The sequence below is a fragment of the Corvus kubaryi genome, unplaced genomic scaffold, assembly GCF_017639235.1.
Source record: "Corvus kubaryi isolate FWS band 111438036 unplaced genomic scaffold, C.kubaryi_AGA036_p1.0 37398, whole genome shotgun sequence".
Classification (NCBI taxonomy): domain Eukaryota; kingdom Metazoa; phylum Chordata; class Aves; order Passeriformes; family Corvidae; genus Corvus; species Corvus kubaryi.
Genome location: NW_024581137.1, coordinates 44,639,005 through 44,657,137, shown reverse-complemented (window position 1 = coordinate 44,657,137; position 18,133 = coordinate 44,639,005). Strand labels below are relative to the sequence as shown.

Below are 18,133 nucleotides of genomic sequence, written 5' to 3'. Positions count from 1 at the left end.
GGTGATACGGTTTAGTGCTTTAGGAGTCACAGTGGTAGTGCTGGGTTGACGGTTGGACTTGATGATCTTAAGGGTCTCTTCCAACATTGATGATTCTATAATTCTATGATTCTGTGATTCTACGGTTCTACGATTCCAGGTGCGGCGGGACACGGCAGGAGGTCGCGGGCGGTGCTATCGCAGCCTCCGCCCGCCTGAGGCAACCCCGCCCGTGCCGCCGCCCCCAGCGGCCCCGCGAGCAGCGCCCCCGCCCGCCTGGGGGCGGTGCCGCGCCTGCGCACGGGGCGGAGCTGGGGGTGGGGCGGGCGCTGCGGAGGGTGACGTCACCCGCCCGCCCCACCGGCGGGGCGGGGCGGGACCCGCGGCCGCAGCCGCCATGGCCGGTGCCATGTTGGGGAGGAAGTGAGAGCGGGAGGCGGCGGCGGCGGCCAGGAAGGAGCCCTTCCCTTTTCCCTCCTGCCGGGGCGGGCGCGGGTTTCCCGGCCACGGCGGCTTGCGACACCCCCGGCGCGGGCGGTGCGGCGGCGGCAGCTGGCAGCGGCGGAGCTGAGCGCCCCGGAGGCGGCGGTGGCCTAAGATGGCGGACCCGGCGGAGTGTAACATCAAAGTGATGTGTCGCTTCAGGCCCCTCAACGAGTCCGAAGTGGCCCGAGGCGACAAGTACATCGCTAAGTTCCAGGGCGAAGACACCGTCGTCATCGCGGTGAGGGGCCGCCCCGGACGGGAGAGGCGGGAAGCGCCGCGGGGGAGGGGGTGTCAGGAGTCGGCGGGGTCAGACGCCGCGGGGATGGGCGCGCTGTGAGGCGGGAGGGCGCGGGAGCGCCCGCGGGCGGGGACGCCTCGGGACGGGGAGCGGCCTCCTTCGCGTCCGAGGGAAAGGGGAAAGGGGGCAGGGCGAGCTGCGGACGGGGGGGCTGGCCTGGGGGGGGGCCCGGTGGAGCCAGGGGGGGGGGGGGGGGGGGGGCAGAGGGGCGTGGGGCTGCGGGGGCAGGTCAGGAGACCTTTGACAAAGGCTCCAGCAAGAGGCCCAAGTGCCGAGGTGCAGAGTGAAGGCGAGTCCCGCAGTGTGTCCGCCGGCCCGGCGGTCCCTGGGCTGTCCGGCCGTGCTATGTGACCGCTCAATACGCGCTCAAAATGCACGCGTGGGAGCTGCCGCCGGATAATTGTCCGCGGAGAGTTTTGGGGAAGAAATGCGGAACGACAGTGCAGGCTCCAGAGAATTAGTGCTCAAGATCTGTACATTAGTCTTCAGCTGACAACTTCTTTCTGTTGTTCTTAAATCAGAATAAACAGACTATTTGCCTTACTACGTGTTTGTAAATGTATTTTAACTGGAGTCTCCTTGCAAGGTATGAGGCCCGTTGAAAACAATATAGATGTTGCAGGGGAAAAGATAATCCTCTCCTTTTTGTTAAGTGGATCATATTTAGCTACAAAGTGGAACTGGAATATAAAAATAAAGTACAGTAGTTAATTGCCTTGTTTGGTTGGTGTTATACAAACACACTTTAGCCCCAGCGTTTATTTTTGTTAACTTTTAATTTGTGTTTTCATGTAAACATATTTCTTGAGAGAGAATGCTTGATTCTGCATTGCTGAAAGTACCTTAGATGCTAGTTATCTGTGTTAAAATTTCGGGGGGTTATGTTTTGTTTTTTGAGCTTTTTTGCACAGTATCTGAAGATGCAGGAGGCAATTTAATAAAATACCTTTTTTTTTAAGATGAGTTACTAAGTACTAGTGCTTTAGTCTGTTAATATTCAGCTGAATTATATGGAATAAAATACGGAATTCCATGAGTCTGGAGTGACAAGACCAATAGCATGCTTGTGAAATGAGGTAATTTGGGTTTATTTCAGCTGGCAAGTTACTGTCTTGGAGTACATCACTTCTTTCATGATGTTGTACAGGTAAACTCAGAGTAAGGAACCAAACCTGGAAAATGAAAACTTAACTAGAGTGAATAATCTCACTTTCATCACCCATGCATTGTGACACTGCATAATCTGTTTATAATCCACAGTTTAGTTTAGAAACCTTGATGTGTTCTATCTTAAAAAAACAAATTTTCCACATTTTCTTGCAGTAGTCCTAGTATAAATGAAAGCGTATCTTTTTAAAATACTCTTTAAGTGCACTTTAAAATTATCCAAAAGGTAGATTGTGCTGACGTTGTTCTATATCTGAATAGAACAGTTTGATGGAGTGCTCCTGAGGGATCACGTGGGACTTTCTGCTTAGGATTGATGTTTGGTGTTGCCAGCTGTACCTTGGTGATTTCTGCTTGGTAAAAATGAGAAGGAATTTCCCAGTTGTCCTGGGCCCAGGACTTGCCATTTCTGACCTGGAGAAAAATGCCCCCAAAATTATTAGATTGGGTAGCAGTGACAGTATTTGTGTCTTGTTTCACAAAATTTGAATAAAGGTTTGATATTCTGATTTTGTCTTTGTAATGGTGGCTATAGGACAAGATTGATATGCTCCAAATTATGACTTAAATCTCTAAAACTCTTGGGACAATAACTTGTGTTTGCTGGTTTTGTTTTTAACACATTAACTGACTTTTTAAAAATTTAGGGACCCTCTAACCTGAGCCTGTAGCCAACCACTGCTTGTTTCTGTGTGTTGCAGTTGCCCAAAGGAGGATAACAGAAGCAGTGCTCATGAAACAGTGTCTGAAAGGCTTCCTCCATAAGCTGGGTGTTTGGTTACTTCATCTCTTTGGTTTCTGTCCTTACTACTACCTGTCCCGTTGGCTGCCTGTTGAGCAGTAATTGAGCCACTTTCAGTTTTTTATAGCTGCTTTGCTCAGCTGCCTGAAGGGCTTGGCACCTCCTCTGGGCACCTGGGTTGGTGCTGAACAGTGGAGGCTGCTTTAGTAATGCCTGGGAGTTGCCTGTAATGGTCGATGGGAGGTGAAAACTGGGAGGCAGCAGAAGCAGAGCAGTTTTGACTCCTCTGGAGGAGGGTTGGGAGGGAAATCAGTGACTATAACCAAACCCTCCTCCTTCCTTGACTCCCCTCATCTCTGAGCTAGCTATAATCCATTCTTTTCCTAGCTCCTATGTAATTAATGTCATCGTTGTCTTTCTGAACAAGTGAGTCATTTTGATTTACGTTAGATAAAATAATAGTTTTAACTGTAACTAGTGTGTAACAGCAGTTTGAGGGGACATATGGTGTTGGTCTGCTTTAAAGAGCAGACTCTGAAACAAAGTGTTTTCTTTCCACAGGATGAAACTTTTTTAACTAGTAAAGAGCTCTTAATTTATTGATTAAAGGTGGCTTCTTTCCATCTTAATATTCTATCAATTATTTTTTCCTAATGGCTTCTCCTGTTAATTAAATACAAGGATTTTGTTAAAACAGATGGTAGGGTGACTCGTTATATGACTTTTATGTCAAACATTAGAAATGTACCTCTATGTGAAAATTGACAGCAATTTGCTCATGGGTTTCAGGCTTTTGAGTAAGACGGAACAGGGAGGAAGAACAGTTTGATAGAGGCTTAGATCCTTTGATTTTTCAAATATAAAACTACGTGCAACTGAGTAGCTGCATAGTTCTGAGTAACATATCTATACATCTTCTTTAAAAACCTTTCTCTACCTAGTCTTGTTCATCTTAAAACTGCCCAAAAGATACATTAGTGAATACAGTGACACTCAGGGGTTTGGAACTGAAGCCTGAACCAAAACCAGTACGACCCAGTGTCTGAAGTAGTGAGGCCTTATTGGTGTGCACAAAAATGGGCAGTATGTCTCTGTTGTCCAAATGTTTTTTAGTAACAATCATAGTATATTACTTGCTTGTATGGCTTATAGGAAAGAATCATGGCTACCTGTCTGTATTTTCATTTTTGTTTAAGTACTGTTTTTATTTAGTGTAATCCTGGAGAGAGCTTGAGATACTTGGCTTTCTTTTTCATTATCTTTTAAACTAGTGTTGGATCGTAAATGAGAAGGGTAGGTTAGAAAGTTGTTAGAATCAGGTAATGAAGGTCACTTGCTACTGCTGCAGCTTTTAATAGTAGGTTTTTCAAAAGAAAAATGCTGAAGGCTGTACTGGACTGTATAAATTCAAGAAGTGAGATGCATTCTTAAAGTAATTTTATTATTGTTATTGTTTGCCAATGCAAAAGAAAGCAGTGTTTAATTAGAGACACAAAAAATGCGTCAGGTCTACAGTGGAACTTTAAATATGAATTGGGAATTGCAATCTGTAGCTGAAATAATACTATTCTTCCAGTGTTGCTCTCTATCTCTTTTTCTTACCTGATTCCATTAAATGTTGATTAAAAAAGACGCTTTTCAGACGACAGTGGTGTGATGATTTAACAGAAAACAAATATTCTGGCTTCCAGGAATCTGTACAGGGAGAGCTTTGCTCTCTGGTTGCTGTGCCCCTTGCTTAGAAACACCTTGCTCATATTTGTTGGGGGTTTTTCTGAAATTCAGTGACATTTTTATAACATCAGTGCTTGCTTTTCTCTTTAGAAGAACCTTTTTACTAAAATAAAGTGTGGCTGAAACATTTATTCAAAAATTATTCTGTTTCCATTCTGGAAATTGAGTTTCTAGTTACAACGTTTTAAATCACATGTTTTAGTCATTTCTAGCAATAAATAACTGCTGTAAAATATATTAATACTTGAGTTGCAGTATTTGCACAGAAATAAGAAAGAGGACAAAAAGGGCTGAGATTCGCTGACTGTTCTGTATCAGCTGCACTTTTGTGTGCATGGGGCTAAGACAAGAAGAAAATCCTCTTCCCTTATCCTAAAATGAAACTATTAATTTGTAGTTGTGCCTTTCCACCCATTGGCCGTGCTGAACTCAATTAGGTGTGTCAAAGCAGCAATACCTTAGCTTAGTAAAAGGAAGAACTGAGTCAGGTATCTGACATCATACTTTCCAGAAATTATTCCATGTTGGATTATTCTTTTAACATATTTTGCGCTGATGGGAAGAACATTATTTAGCATAGATGCAGAACTTAAAGGCAAAGTAAGTCCATTATGTACTACTTTAACCTTTCACCAAGAATAGGCTAAGCATGGGTAGGTATTGTAGCACTGTTTTAACTGTCCATTCTAGCAAAAAACACTATAAAGAACTTCTGGATGTGTTGTGATAGAAAAATATGCTACTGATTTTTCAAGTGAATTTTCACTGCTGACTTTGCTTCAGACATCAGTGCATAAAAGTAAGGTGAATGAACTCAGGTGATCTTATAAATAACCAATTCTGTACTTTATGGAAAGTTGCAATACTAATAAGGGATTTTTTTTTAATTACTTCTGTGGAGATAACCTTAAGTATTCCTCAGACTTTTGATGTAAGTTTTCAGTGTAGTTGTGATTGCAGCTTTTTCTGTAGTCCTCATTGATCATATTGACAAAAAAACTTTTCCGAAAAAACCCACATGTACTCCAAATTTTGTATAATTTAAATTGGCTGAGCATCATTTTATGTAATGGATAACTAGTCTTTAAGTTAGCTATGGAGCTGTGTACTTCAGCATCATCCCTTTATTAAAATTCAGTTTAACTACTGCTAGGTCGTGTTGGCAGCTGCACTTTTCTGAAGGCTGTGAGAGCACTTGGAAAGTTTTTGCTGTGAGACCACATCCGTTCAAGTACAAGGCAACTGTGAGAGCTGAAGTTGTCTTGCGGTTGACTACAGACAAAAGAAGGCTAGGCAAGGAGCTAAAAGATTCAGAGAGAGGAAGTCAGTAGCTCTGCTTGTTTGCATCGTATTTTATGTCTTGCTTATAAGGCCGTATGTATTAAATTGTTAATAGAATTTGAGCACCAGTTTTCAAAAATTTCTGGGGATGTCAAAGCAGCCTTATGCTGTGTTAGTGACACAGCTGCTAGCCCTGTTATGGACACCGTGTGGTAATGCTGCTTGGGCCCTGTGTGTCTTCGGTTCATCATTAGATCTGATTGTTTACTACTTGAGGAAGAAAAGGCATCTGGTGTAGAAAAAATATCTGACACTTTAATCTTTCTTGATTAATCTCTTAAAGGTAATGAGGCTTTCTAGGGCATGGAAATCTGTGTGGTACTGTTTTAGCTTTGTTTACTGCAGAAAGTAGACTGTAAAGAGAAGTGATAAGACATAGCATTGTAGATGTCAAAGATGTGAAACCATACTGAGTGGGAGTAATTCGCATTCTTAAAACATAATTATCCTGGAACCTGCTTGTCTAAACCTACTTGATTAGATAGATACTGAATCAGTGATGAAGGAGCAGGGACATGCCACTAATATGGATTTTCTTAGGTGTGATAAAAAAATGAGGACATGTAAGCAAATATGCTACTTTCCACCTGCAAAGGATGGAGAAGTGACAAGTGACAGCAGGACCCCTTGTGAGGATTCTTTAGGCCAAGATTATTAAATTTTATATATTGGTAGCAGTTGTTAACTTGAGGGAAATTGGAATTGGTCATGTGCTTAGCAGATTTCACTATATAAACAAACAAGATCAATTAAAGGCAGTACTGCCCAAATGAAGGCCTTGCAGCTTAATTTTCTGTGCTTATTAGTCCATGGCATTCATCATATTTGCTGGTTTTTATATTAACATTGTGTTAAACAAAAGTGACTGTAATTATATGAGATACAGTAATTTGTCTCTGTTCTCTTCTGGAGGCATTTAAATGGCAATTGGAGAGTAGATAATCTGAAAGTATTCTGTGTCTACAGATTACTCTCGAATTAATAATATTTTTCTTTAACACAGATAAAGGATAGTTCAATTCAGTGAAACTTTGCTTGGCAGAAGAATTAAAGACAAACTAAACCCCTCTAAATGTTGTTTAAAAATGTAGAGAAGGGAAGCCTTTTTAGAACCTTCTGCAAATACCTGAAGATTGCAATATGTTTGCAGATTAGTGCAGGTTGTGCCTACAGTTCTTTCTAAACAAGGGATCTTTCTGCGGTTTGGCATCAGAAATACTCTGTAGTGATATATAAATATGTGATGATGTGTTTGTATACATTCAAACACATATACTATACAAAATAATGTTTACATGTTAACGTACTTTTCCATTCTCATCAATGTCATATTCTGTTGGTAACAGCAAAGATCAGATATGTTGTGATCTGTGAGAAATACTTAGTATTGTTAACAGTTGCTGCATAGACTGCCAGAAGATTGTATCCCGGACCTTTCCCTAGTGCTTTTAAAATCAATTAATTGGAATGATAGTTATCTATGTACTTTCTGGAGCAATAATTTGAAGGATGGGTTAAATCTTAAAAATACAAACATGCAGATTTCTAATGTCACATGGATCATTTGCAATGACATTGGACACTATCACTTTTTTCACTCTATTTTTCCAGTGTACTGTGGTAAATAGGATGTTCCACAGTGGAATTATTTCAGTGCCTATAAATATGCACTTGAGCATGAAACAGATTTGATTAATGTTTTGTGATGTAGCTGAATTGCAGTGTATGGTGTAGCTGATTACTATGTGTGAAATTGGAGGCTTTTTGAAACTACAGCTGCTAGTGAGAAAGGTGGTGTCATCTTTTCTACAGGATTTTCCTTTTTGTGTAATGTGTTCTCAGTCTTCATTTTCTTACCTCAGGGTTACTTGAACTTGTTAGTTGTCTCCCTCCTGGTGTATCTAATGGCCTCAATTCTACCTGCAGAACATAGGGATTTGAGGTGTCTTTGAAACTGAAATGAGTAGTGGAGAAAGGTGGTGTTTTCCCTGCTGTGAAACAAGTGTTCTGACAAACTTCAGCGCCCTAGGGACAGTTTCTGCCTACTGAGTCTTGTGGTTTCTTGAACATATTTATACAGTGAACATGTAATTATTTTTCCAAGAGGGCACTCATCCACCTGAATTCAAGGCCTCAGATAAATATGTTTAGTCTGAGAAAGCTTTGTTTGGTATGGTGCTAGATGTTATTAAAAGGCAAATGGAAGGTCGGGCCAGGGAGGGGAAATGTTGTTGTGGGTGGATGAAAGATGGAAGCCATACTTGTTTCTTTGCCAGAGAGCCAGTTCCAGAATATCCTTGTGGGAGGATGATAGAGAGTTAAATTTAGGCAGGATGGAACACTTAACAGTTGCAGGGAGTTTAACAATGTTAACTGACCTAGGTTCTTAGGTAAATTTCTCCCATCTGCTTGGCTACCTACGAAATCAAGCTCTGAAAGTGCTACAAAAATTTGAGCTTTGTAAGATCAGCGTAATTGTTTATATCCTAATGGATTGTCAGCTGCTTAGAGCTGTTATGAAAATCTCTTTTCTAGAACTGTTATGAAAATCTCTTTTCTAAAACAAAGCAATACCCAGCATTCCTCTCAAAATTATGTCAGATTTTCCTCATACAGTCTTTTCCAAAATGAGTCTTGTGAAAGGTCTTCCCCAATATAGCCTTTTCTTCTGCGTGGGGAGCTTTATTTTCATGGTATCTTATGTGGCACAATAATTTGCATTGAATGTTTCTTTTTGTGTTTTTTTAACAAATACTATCAAGCCAGATGCTCTGTGTCATGGGGTATAAGCTGTTTTTAATAATTTGTGTTTACCAGAGTAAACCTACTACCAGAGTAGAAGAAAATAAGGGGTTCTCAGATGTAGAGACCAGGCATTAGCTTACCTTGTAAATCAAGTAACTTGAGGTCATGTGGCAGAGTAGTTTTGCAGAACTGTTTAGATAACAATTTAAAACCAAATATATTTAATTCAAGGCCTTACCCTTAAGCAAGCGTGTGAAGATTTAGGCAGCACTGTATAAGCTGATTTCCTCGCTACAAGTGCTTAAAATAGAAGATTGGGCTGAGACAGTGTAGGATACTTCTAAACTATTAACAAACACCTTCCAGTTCTGCTTCCAGCGTTTTTTGATAACTCTTCTATTATGTTTTTCTTTTTTTGTAGTCCAAGCCATATATATTTGACCGTGTATTCCAGTCGAACACATCACAAGAACAAGTATACAATGACTGTGCTAAAAAGATTGTCAAAGGTAAGGTGGAAGAGCAACTTTACCATAAGAAAATACCATATTCCTGTGGATTTCGGTGTTCAAAACTAATACTTTATTGCTGCCTTTTATCTTTGGAATATTTAATAAGTGCCAACATGGATTGTAGCACTATACAGTCATCCTGTAGTTGAGCTATTAAATTATGTCAGTGCTTAACCTGCTGTTTCAGTTGATTGCAACATTTGATAACATTTACCTGCTATGTTTTAGGGTTTTTTTACAGTTCTCTGCAATGATAGTTTGAAACAATTTGTCAAAAATTAATCATAATAACTGCTATTAATAGGTTTGAGGTGTGTCATCTGCTCTCCCCATAGGCCCCCCGCACCCCCAAATTTACTGGTGAAAAACATCATACAGAAGTTTGTTTGGAGGAGTGTAAGAGGAAATGAAAATTGTGAAATATGAGTTATTGCTGTGCATGTCAGGGTGTGCAGTTTCTCCAAAACTAAGTTGTCAGAATTGGCCTAGTAACTTCAGAAAATCAAGTCTTGTCACAAAGAAGGATATGCCACAGTAAGTTTTTGTAGTAAGCAATTAACTAGTTCCCTGAAAATAAAATTGATTAATTTCCTGAGGGCATCAATATGTTCTAATTGACCCAACTTTCAAAACAGCTTTTCAAAGCCTTGTCAGAAGCCCCTGAAATATCAACTATTAATGACAAGAGAATATTGGGTAAACATATGGAGATCTTCATCGTTAGAAGAATGAATTGCTGTGGGAAATCTGTGCTGCTGCAAGTATTTAACTGTTTAATGAGTTAAATAGTAGTCAGGCTCAGATCAGAAGTTTGCTTCTTAAAAACTGGATTTAGCTAAGAATTGCAATGCTGCCCCTTTTCTCCATGTAAAACTCTGGGTTCTGTGTGGCATTTCTGAGCTGTGCTGCATCGACTGGCAAGTGAGTTCTAGTGGTGAAACAAATGGGTTAACGGGTATGATGGAGTGTCAAAGACCTCACCATTTGGAGTATCTACTCGTGCTTGTTTTTGGAAAATAAAAGTTTGCTTGCAGGATGTGATTCTACAGTAACTTACATGTAAACAAGCCACCCACCAGCCCCTCACCCCTCAATTCAAAACTTTGAAATAGAAGCTTATGGCCTTAGAGCAAGATGTTTATAACTTAGGGCATTGCTCATTCTCATGACAAATTTTCCTGAAGGCAGAAAATATGATGGTGTTCTCATGTTTGGTTTCTTCTGAGATACCAAAGACCATCTGTTCAGCCTGGCGATTATATCAATTTCCTTTTTGTTCCTCACTGTTAAGTCCTGATTTTTCTGTTGAAGAAACGTATGCTTCTGGCACAGGCAGCTTCTAAGACACAGTCAGTGATTGCAAAATGCATTAAAAGATGTAGGGAGGAACACACTCCCTCCCCCTAACTCTAGCACAAGGTTCCCAAACATTCAGTGATTTAACTTGCTGGACATTTCAGGACCTGCCTGCTTGCATTCTATTTAATTCAACTTACCTTTAGAAGAAGGAAATGAATGCTAATGAAAATACTCTTTCCCTTTAGATGTACTTGAGGGATACAATGGTACAATATTTGCTTATGGGCAAACATCATCTGGAAAGACACACACGATGGAAGTAAGAAATGTTAAAATAATTTCCTCTTACTGTCACTGTCATGTCTTTTCATCACAGTAGTCTTTGCTTTGTACAAATAAGATGTCTGCTTGTTTTCTTGCAACATTTTGATACCCCATTATTTTTTTTAGGACTGAGAATGACAATTAGTGTAGGGTTTTTCAGCCGTCAGTAGCAGTATGAGAAAAACAAGAATAATATCAATAATATATTTTTGCTTGTAGTAGTTTGGGAGAGTTCTGAGGCTCTTCTTTTCACTTGTGGGGAATGCTGGGGCTAAGTGGATGGTTGACTGTACTTAGAGTGAGTGCATCATACTTGTCAGCATTTTGTCTGCTAACCTGAACCAGATGTTTTGTGTTTGAATACTGTTTATAATGCCGGATTGAGTATGAATTTTTTGTTGTTTCGTATCTTTTTCTGTTAAGGGGAAGCTTCATGACCCAGATGGAATGGGCATTATTCCAAGAATAGTGCAAGATATTTTTAATTATATTTACTCCATGGATGAGAATCTTGAGTTTCATATTAAGGTAAACTTTTCTTCATTTTTACTTATTAATCTGTATTAAAACTGGAAGGTAGTCGGTGGGTAAATGGCTATTCTGTATCTGTTTCAAATGCCTGTAACTTGGAAACATGATAACCTGAGTTATTTCTGAAGTAACTGATTCTTCTTAAGAATTATCTTAACACTTTAATTTTGTTTCATTGAACATTGATGGAAACTATGCTGATAACCTGTGGCAGTGCTGATAGTGGTTGAAACTTCTGATCAAAACAGTTTCTTCTTAAAGGTGTATTTTAGTTCAGCCTTAAGAACTTGAGCTGGATGTAGTGTTATGTGGGAGGTCATAGTAATCATGCTGGATCCTCGTGATCAAGAAGCAAAGCATTTTTGCTTTCTGATGTATCTCTGTTCCTCTTCTTACTTCTAGGTGTCATATTTTGAAATATACTTGGATAAAATAAGGGACCTTTTGGATGGTAAGACTTTTATTGGTATTGAACATATAAAATAAATTATTCTGGAGAAACATATTAAAAAAGCCCCTTATGTTACTTAGGTATTCATTATGCTAATAATCTTTGCATGATAAAGACACATCATGATGGGAAAGCATACAGCTCATCTATGTAATATTACTGAAGCTGCAGTGGTGGTGGTTTCTTGTATGTTAAGTTTTTGTAAAGTGTTGCTGAGAGGTAGCATTTATGGCTTGGGCATGCATTGTGCACAGTGTTTTCATTCAGTTTCACTTTAGCTTTGGAATGGTTTGTCTTCCAGTTTCAAAGACCAATCTTTCTGTTCATGAGGACAAAAATAGAGTTCCCTATGTGAAGGTGAGCATCAGTCTGATATATTTTCATCTTGCACTTCTCTAGTGTGCACCATTTACTTCTTCCTTGTTGGTGTGGTCTCATTTTTCACAACCCCCTTTTTTTTTTCCGAAGGGTTGCACAGAGCGTTTTGTATGTAGTCCAGAGGAAGTTATGGATACTATAGATGAAGGAAAATCAAATCGACATGTAGCAGTTACAAGTAAGTATCGTCTTCTGTTTCCCTTTAGTGATTTATCTGTTTGCTTCTGGTATACCTTAAAAAAGTAGGGAAGGCAAAACCAGTGAGCTAAATAATTCAGGTTTTTGAAAGGGTCAGGCATAAGCAGTTTCAGTATGTCTTTCAGAAACAAATAGTTCATTTCTGGTTAGATGATGTTGCTTACACTGGGATTGAAAGGAGAAAGTAAGTCATCATCGAGGAACTATGAATCACTGGAGAAAAAGGTGTAGTTCTCCTTTAGGAATAGTGCAAAATCCCAGTTTGTGGAATTGGTTTCAATTAACCTAGAAATATGTAAGCGTGGCTTGTCCACAGTTGATCATTCTGTTGCATACTTTAAGAGCAGCTGATCAGAATTCAGACCTGCTGCAGATTTAAGCAGCATCCCAAGATTTTTGGCTGTAGCATGCAGCTGAGTTGCAAGGAGCCATGTCATAGGTCTCTAAATTCCCACAAAGAAGCAGGATTTGGAATTGCCAGAAGGGTTAGAGAAGACAAGGAAAGTTGTAGGTGCCTGCAAAGTAAGACTTGAGTTCTTAGCAACTGAGGTGACAAGTCTCAGAGCCAATTAGAGGATGTTGCACAGTCTTCCTGTGTCTAGTTCTTTATTCAGGAAGAGAGAATATACAGTCATTAAGAAAATGTAAGGGTTTTCTTCTCATTTCTTCAGTTAAGGATCAAAAAGAAAAATACAACGTTCCTTTTAAGGAATGATTCAGTCTTGCAGTTTTGCTTCATTGCTCCTAAGTGAGAAGGTTCCGAAATGGGGACTGTACTAAGGAAATTTGGATAGAATATTATTTTCTGTTCTTTGCTTCTTTAACATCAGTAAGCTGGTACTTTTAGAACTGTGAGAGATTTATATTTAAAAGGAGGAAGAAATAGGCAGATGTTCTCATTCGGATTGCAGTCTGCTTAAATTTTGTTAATAGATTAAAATAATACTTTAAATTCAACAAGTCTTGTTTGCTCTTAATGTTTCACAGCAGAGGGAGCAGTACAAGACAGGGATGAAAGGCTATGGCCAGTTAACATTTTCACAGAAGGATAAAATGTGGTACACTGGAGGTCTACAAAACTCTCCTATCAAGACCTAAATATACTTTCTGTTCTAATAAAGTAAATGAATGTGTGAAATCCGTAGTTGACAAGCTAGCAAACCTGATGAGTGAACTTATATGTGATATTAATAGGAGCCCAAGGGAAAACTGGATCTTTCTTACTCAATTAGATGATACCATTCGTTTTGCTGCCTGTAGTTCTACTGTCACTGAGAGATTGCACTATACAGCTTCAGTAGCTTTGGATCTCTTGCTGCACTGTGGGAAGGTGGTGTTTTAAGTGAGATTGGTTGTACAAATCGTCTTGACAACGTGTTTATTTTGAATTATAGATATGAATGAACACAGCTCCCGAAGTCATAGTATTTTTCTTATTAATGTAAAACAAGAGAATACTCAAACAGAACAGAAACTAAGTGGAAAACTTTACCTTGTGGACTTGGCAGGTAGTGAGAAGGTAATTATAAGTTTCTTTTTCTGCTCTGAAAAGCTCTGTGTTTTTTCTGTACAGTCAAGTATTTTATGTTAGTGTAATACTGATTGTTCAGTTGTAATCTCTGAGGTGTGTTAATTTTGACTTTGAAACATGGTTTCTGAATCCTAGGCTGGCTTGGCTGTTAGATACTACCACTTTAAGCTGATCAGCATTTCTGCAGTGACTGTAAATCTGGACTAGGGTGGGGAAAGAGGGTAGAGTTCAGTTTCGGTATCTGAGAGTGCAAAAAAAAAAGTGTACAGGTGTGTGGGTTAGCCAGGTACAGGAATAAAGTTTTATGGTTGCAGAATATCTGGGTTTTTTTATGTAGTGATACTAAGTTTCATAATTTGAAATTCTGATTAACATTGATTAAAATGACAGCTTGCTTTCCTGTCAGTGGCTTAAAACGGGAGGAAATACATACTGTAATTGGTCTTTTAAGAGCTGGCTTTTTGACATTTCATCTTTGCTTCTGGGTTTAGCCCTGTCTTTGTCCCCAGTTTTTCCAGTCATTTCTGCTTGCTGTTGTTGTTCCTTACATCATTGTACTATGACCTTATTGTTGTCTCTGATCCTGTGTTTATTCTGAATGTATTTCTTTAGTTAGAGTCTTTTTTTCTTTTAAAGAAAAGGGCTGGGTTGCCGATCTCCTTTCTCTGTATTTCCTTTCACCATTTCAAACTTTACTTTTGTGCATTTCCCCAGTCCCTTTGAAATACATGGAGTTTCATCATGCTGTGTGTCAGTTTAAGCACAGGGAAGTAGTTTAACTGTAGTCATGATCATGGCTTGGTGGAAATAGTAAAGGGAGGGTTATAGAACCGTAAGTCAAATTCAGCCCTTGAGGCAAAAGAGGTAAGGTAAATAGAATGGCACCATGTCCGATTTTTTCACATTTCTGCTGATACCTACTTAAGTTCCTAGAGCACTCATGTAGGTCAGATTCAGTCTCTAAAATCTGTTCTCACAAATTTCTGCTCGTGAAGACTCTGCTGAATTTTCCAGGGTAGTAATGGTCTGTGGTTTGGGTTTTATAATTTTTTTTGTTAGGGTTTTTAGAGGAGCGAGGTAGTTTGGTTTTATGGATGATCTCTGGACAAACTATTCATAATACATACTTACTTTTAAAGAATTCAATATTTTTGTCAAACTTCAAAAAGCATTTGAAGTTGTTAGTTTGACAGAAGTTTTTAACTATGTTTATCTTCTACAAAAAGGTGTATTTTGCAGGGAGAATATTCACGTCAGTTAAAAATATGAGAAACATCTTCAGACACTTGAGTTTTGAATGAGAAATTGATAATGAATCAGAGTCTGAGGAAGAGCTTGCTTATGTGTACCTCATAAAGTTAGGGAGACTGACTTATAAGTGGAGAAATTACGTAAGTTTTATGATAAATGTTGAAGTGGGTTTTGAAGATGCATTTATTAATGTCCTGAAATATTGTATAGGTTAGTAAAACTGGAGCAGAAGGTGCTGTGCTGGATGAGGCCAAGAACATCAACAAGTCTTTGTCTGCTCTTGGAAATGTCATCTCAGCACTGGCTGAAAGCAGTGTAAGTGTTCTGTTTTGTTTTTTTATACTTAAAAGTTTGCATCTCTGAACATATCATGCAGAAATTCTTAGCAATCTCAGTGATATGAGCCAGTGCATTGCAGGTGGCCTTTATTCTACAGTATTCTACAGTACTCTTTTACTGTATTGACAGTAAAGATTAATAAGAATGCTGAGGGATCCGAGCATCATATTGAAAGTTTCTTTGTGCTCTAAAGGTTACCAAACATAGAAGTACAATTTTGTCATCCTGTGCATATACAGTCTTATTATTAATGAATTAAAGTAGAATTTAATGTCTTTCTGGTAAGGTCATACCTAGCAAAACCATAGCTCATATTTCAACAAATTAAGTATGTCTGAAAACCCATGACTGATCATTTAACCATTTTCTTGGTAGACATATGTTCCATATCGTGATAGCAAAATGACCAGAATCCTTCAAGATTCACTAGGGGGTAATTGCAGAACCACTATTGTTATTTGCTGTTCTCCATCTTCTTACAATGAATCTGAAACAAAATCTACTCTTCTGTTTGGCCAAAGGTGAGTAAGTGACTTAATAGGAATAAATGTAGAATGAGAAATAAGTAAGTTGCTCTACTAAGATTCCTGAAACAAATTAATTAGAATGTTTACTTTCTTTCTGTAATTCTTCAGTGTATGTATGGCTAAGTATTGTGATCTATCTTACCTCATAATATATAAAAATCCTTAAACCAGTCAGGATCCTGAAGACTGTATTTTCAGGAGGAGCATATAATTTGGTTCAAAATGTGGTTTAATGTATAGTCTTGCAGGGCTATAAGTACTTCCCTGTCCCCTGGCCCTCCCTAAAGTGGAAGAAGGTAGGAAGGAGCTCTCCCCTGGTAAGTTGAATCCTTTATTTGCCAGGAGAGCCTGTCCTCTGGTCTAACAGTCCAGTAAACTTTGAGATGATATTTGGAAATTCCTGTGTCATGTCTAACTGAATTTTTACATACTCATTTCAAATTAGGTGTTTTGTTAGGTAGCTCTTCTTTACTACTCTATTATTGATGCTTTGTTGTTATACTCCAGTTCCTGACCACTAGATTGAATCACATCATTTGCTGGAGCACATTACAAAAGCAGTGAATGTTTTGCTGGTCCATCTGGTCTTTGCTGTTAGTGTACCTCTCCCACTTCAGTCCAACACATAGTTTCCTACTGGTCTTCGCTGAGAAGTTTTGTATTATGGAAAATAGACCAGATTAGAAATCTGGCAGAATATGAGTAGTTAGTGAGTGTGGAGTAATGACTGCGTTCTACAACAGTGGAGGTTTTTGGTTTCCTTTTAGAAGGTGGGAGGTCTTTCCTTTTATTATTTAGTGATTGAGCTACGGGAAAGTGTTTTGCAGCTGCAGCTATGTAGTTTCACTACATTGTGCTCTTGATGTCTTCAGGAGTTAACAGAGTGCACTTCTGTCTCAGCCACCACAGTTAGTTCAGTATGTTAATTCAACTTTCTAGGGATGTCAAATTTATGCTGAAGCCATCAGCTGTAGTAACCAAAGGCTATGTAATAATCACATAATGTAGCAGAAAATCATGTCTCTTTTAGTAGTAATGTCTCACTAAGATTTTTCAGAAAGGTACTTATAGGAGTCAAGTCAGGGCAACGGCGATGTTTAACTGCCATTAAGCTTTTTTCCTGTTCTGATTTTTGGGGTGGGATATTCAGTAGTAGAAGACCAAACAGGAAAACTACTGAGATTAAGTGAAGTGTATGGCACTGTAGCGAAAAATATACATTACTTCATTAATATGTTATCAGTGTCTGTAGTTTTGTCTCCAAACCTAATTGAATGGGATTCACCTGGCTGAATGTAGAGAATCACATCTGGAAGTTATCTAAGTAGCTTGTAACACCTCTTGGTTAGTGGAGACATAGTAACTGGTCTTTTTGGTTGAGATGAGCGGTTTCTTAGATAAGCCAGATGGTTTGCATCCTAAAAGTGTTATGCTCTCCGTTGGACAGTGTTTGCTAGATGTGAAATACTATCCTTTGTTCAAAACTGTGTGCAACTGTCCTGACCTGAATTCTTTCAAGTGAAGCAGCTGAATTTGTCCAATTCAATCAGCTTGAGATTTCTCAGCTTTCCAAAGTTATGTTGCTCTGTCCATTGACAGTTGTATCAATCCAATTGAGAGAATAGTAACTTGACAGGGAATAGAAATAAGGTTTTGGAAGAGGTAGGAATGTTTATGCTTTCACCAGTGGTATGTGGACATATTATTTAATAGTCTTTAATTATTTTCTTTAAAAATGAAGTCTCAGAGCTTTTTGCTTTTTCTGTGTAGAGCGAAGACCATTAAAAATACAGTCTGTGTCAACGTGGAGCTCACTGCAGAACAGTGGAAGAAAAAGTATGAGAAGGAAAAAGAGAAAAACAAGACTCTGCGTAACACCATACAGTGGCTGGAAAATGAGCTCAACAGGTGGAGGAATGGTGAGAAGCAGTTACATTATTATTCTGCAGACTTTAGGCAAGACAACAGATGCTGAATTAGTCTTCAGGCTACCAGAAATAGCTAAGAGCTCTATGCAAGACAGTAAATAAGGATATTAAAGCTATAGTATTAAGTCAACTTTGGAGCATGATATTTTTCACTTTATTGCAACTGAAACAACTTCTAATAATCATGTAATGACAAAAATGTCTGAAAGTGTATTCATGTTAGATTGCTCAACACTTGGTTTTCTGGCAGGGCTAGAGTTACATACATTGTAAAACTTTTATTTTGGGGGACAAAAAACTGATACTATTTGTAAGTGCAGAAACTGAGTAAAATGTTTTCTCTGCTTTGGTTGTCTGATTCAAAACAGTATC

At 39.0% G+C, this 18,133-nt stretch overlaps 1 protein-coding gene across 2 annotated transcripts in view; it reads left to right on the top strand.

The window, feature by feature from the left end:
* The first annotated feature begins 346 nt into the window (after positions 1 to 346).
* The window catches only part of KIF5B (kinesin family member 5B), a 35,729-nt gene continuing 17,942 nt past the window's right edge, over positions 347 to 18,133 (top strand). For both annotated transcript variants that reach the window (XM_042043191.1, XM_042043190.1), the window contains exons 1-11: positions 347 to 703; positions 8,914 to 9,001; positions 10,549 to 10,622; positions 11,051 to 11,155; positions 11,561 to 11,609; positions 11,911 to 11,966; positions 12,078 to 12,165; positions 13,580 to 13,704; positions 15,178 to 15,282; positions 15,682 to 15,827; positions 17,604 to 17,752. In XM_042043191.1, the coding sequence (XP_041899125.1) occupies positions 578 to 703; positions 8,914 to 9,001; positions 10,549 to 10,622; positions 11,051 to 11,155; positions 11,561 to 11,609; positions 11,911 to 11,966; positions 12,078 to 12,165; positions 13,580 to 13,704; positions 15,178 to 15,282; positions 15,682 to 15,827; positions 17,604 to 17,752 (1,111 nt within the window). In that variant the 5' untranslated portion in view covers positions 347 to 577. The remainder of the gene's footprint in view (positions 704 to 8,913; positions 9,002 to 10,548; positions 10,623 to 11,050; positions 11,156 to 11,560; positions 11,610 to 11,910; positions 11,967 to 12,077; positions 12,166 to 13,579; positions 13,705 to 15,177; positions 15,283 to 15,681; positions 15,828 to 17,603; positions 17,753 to 18,133) is intronic.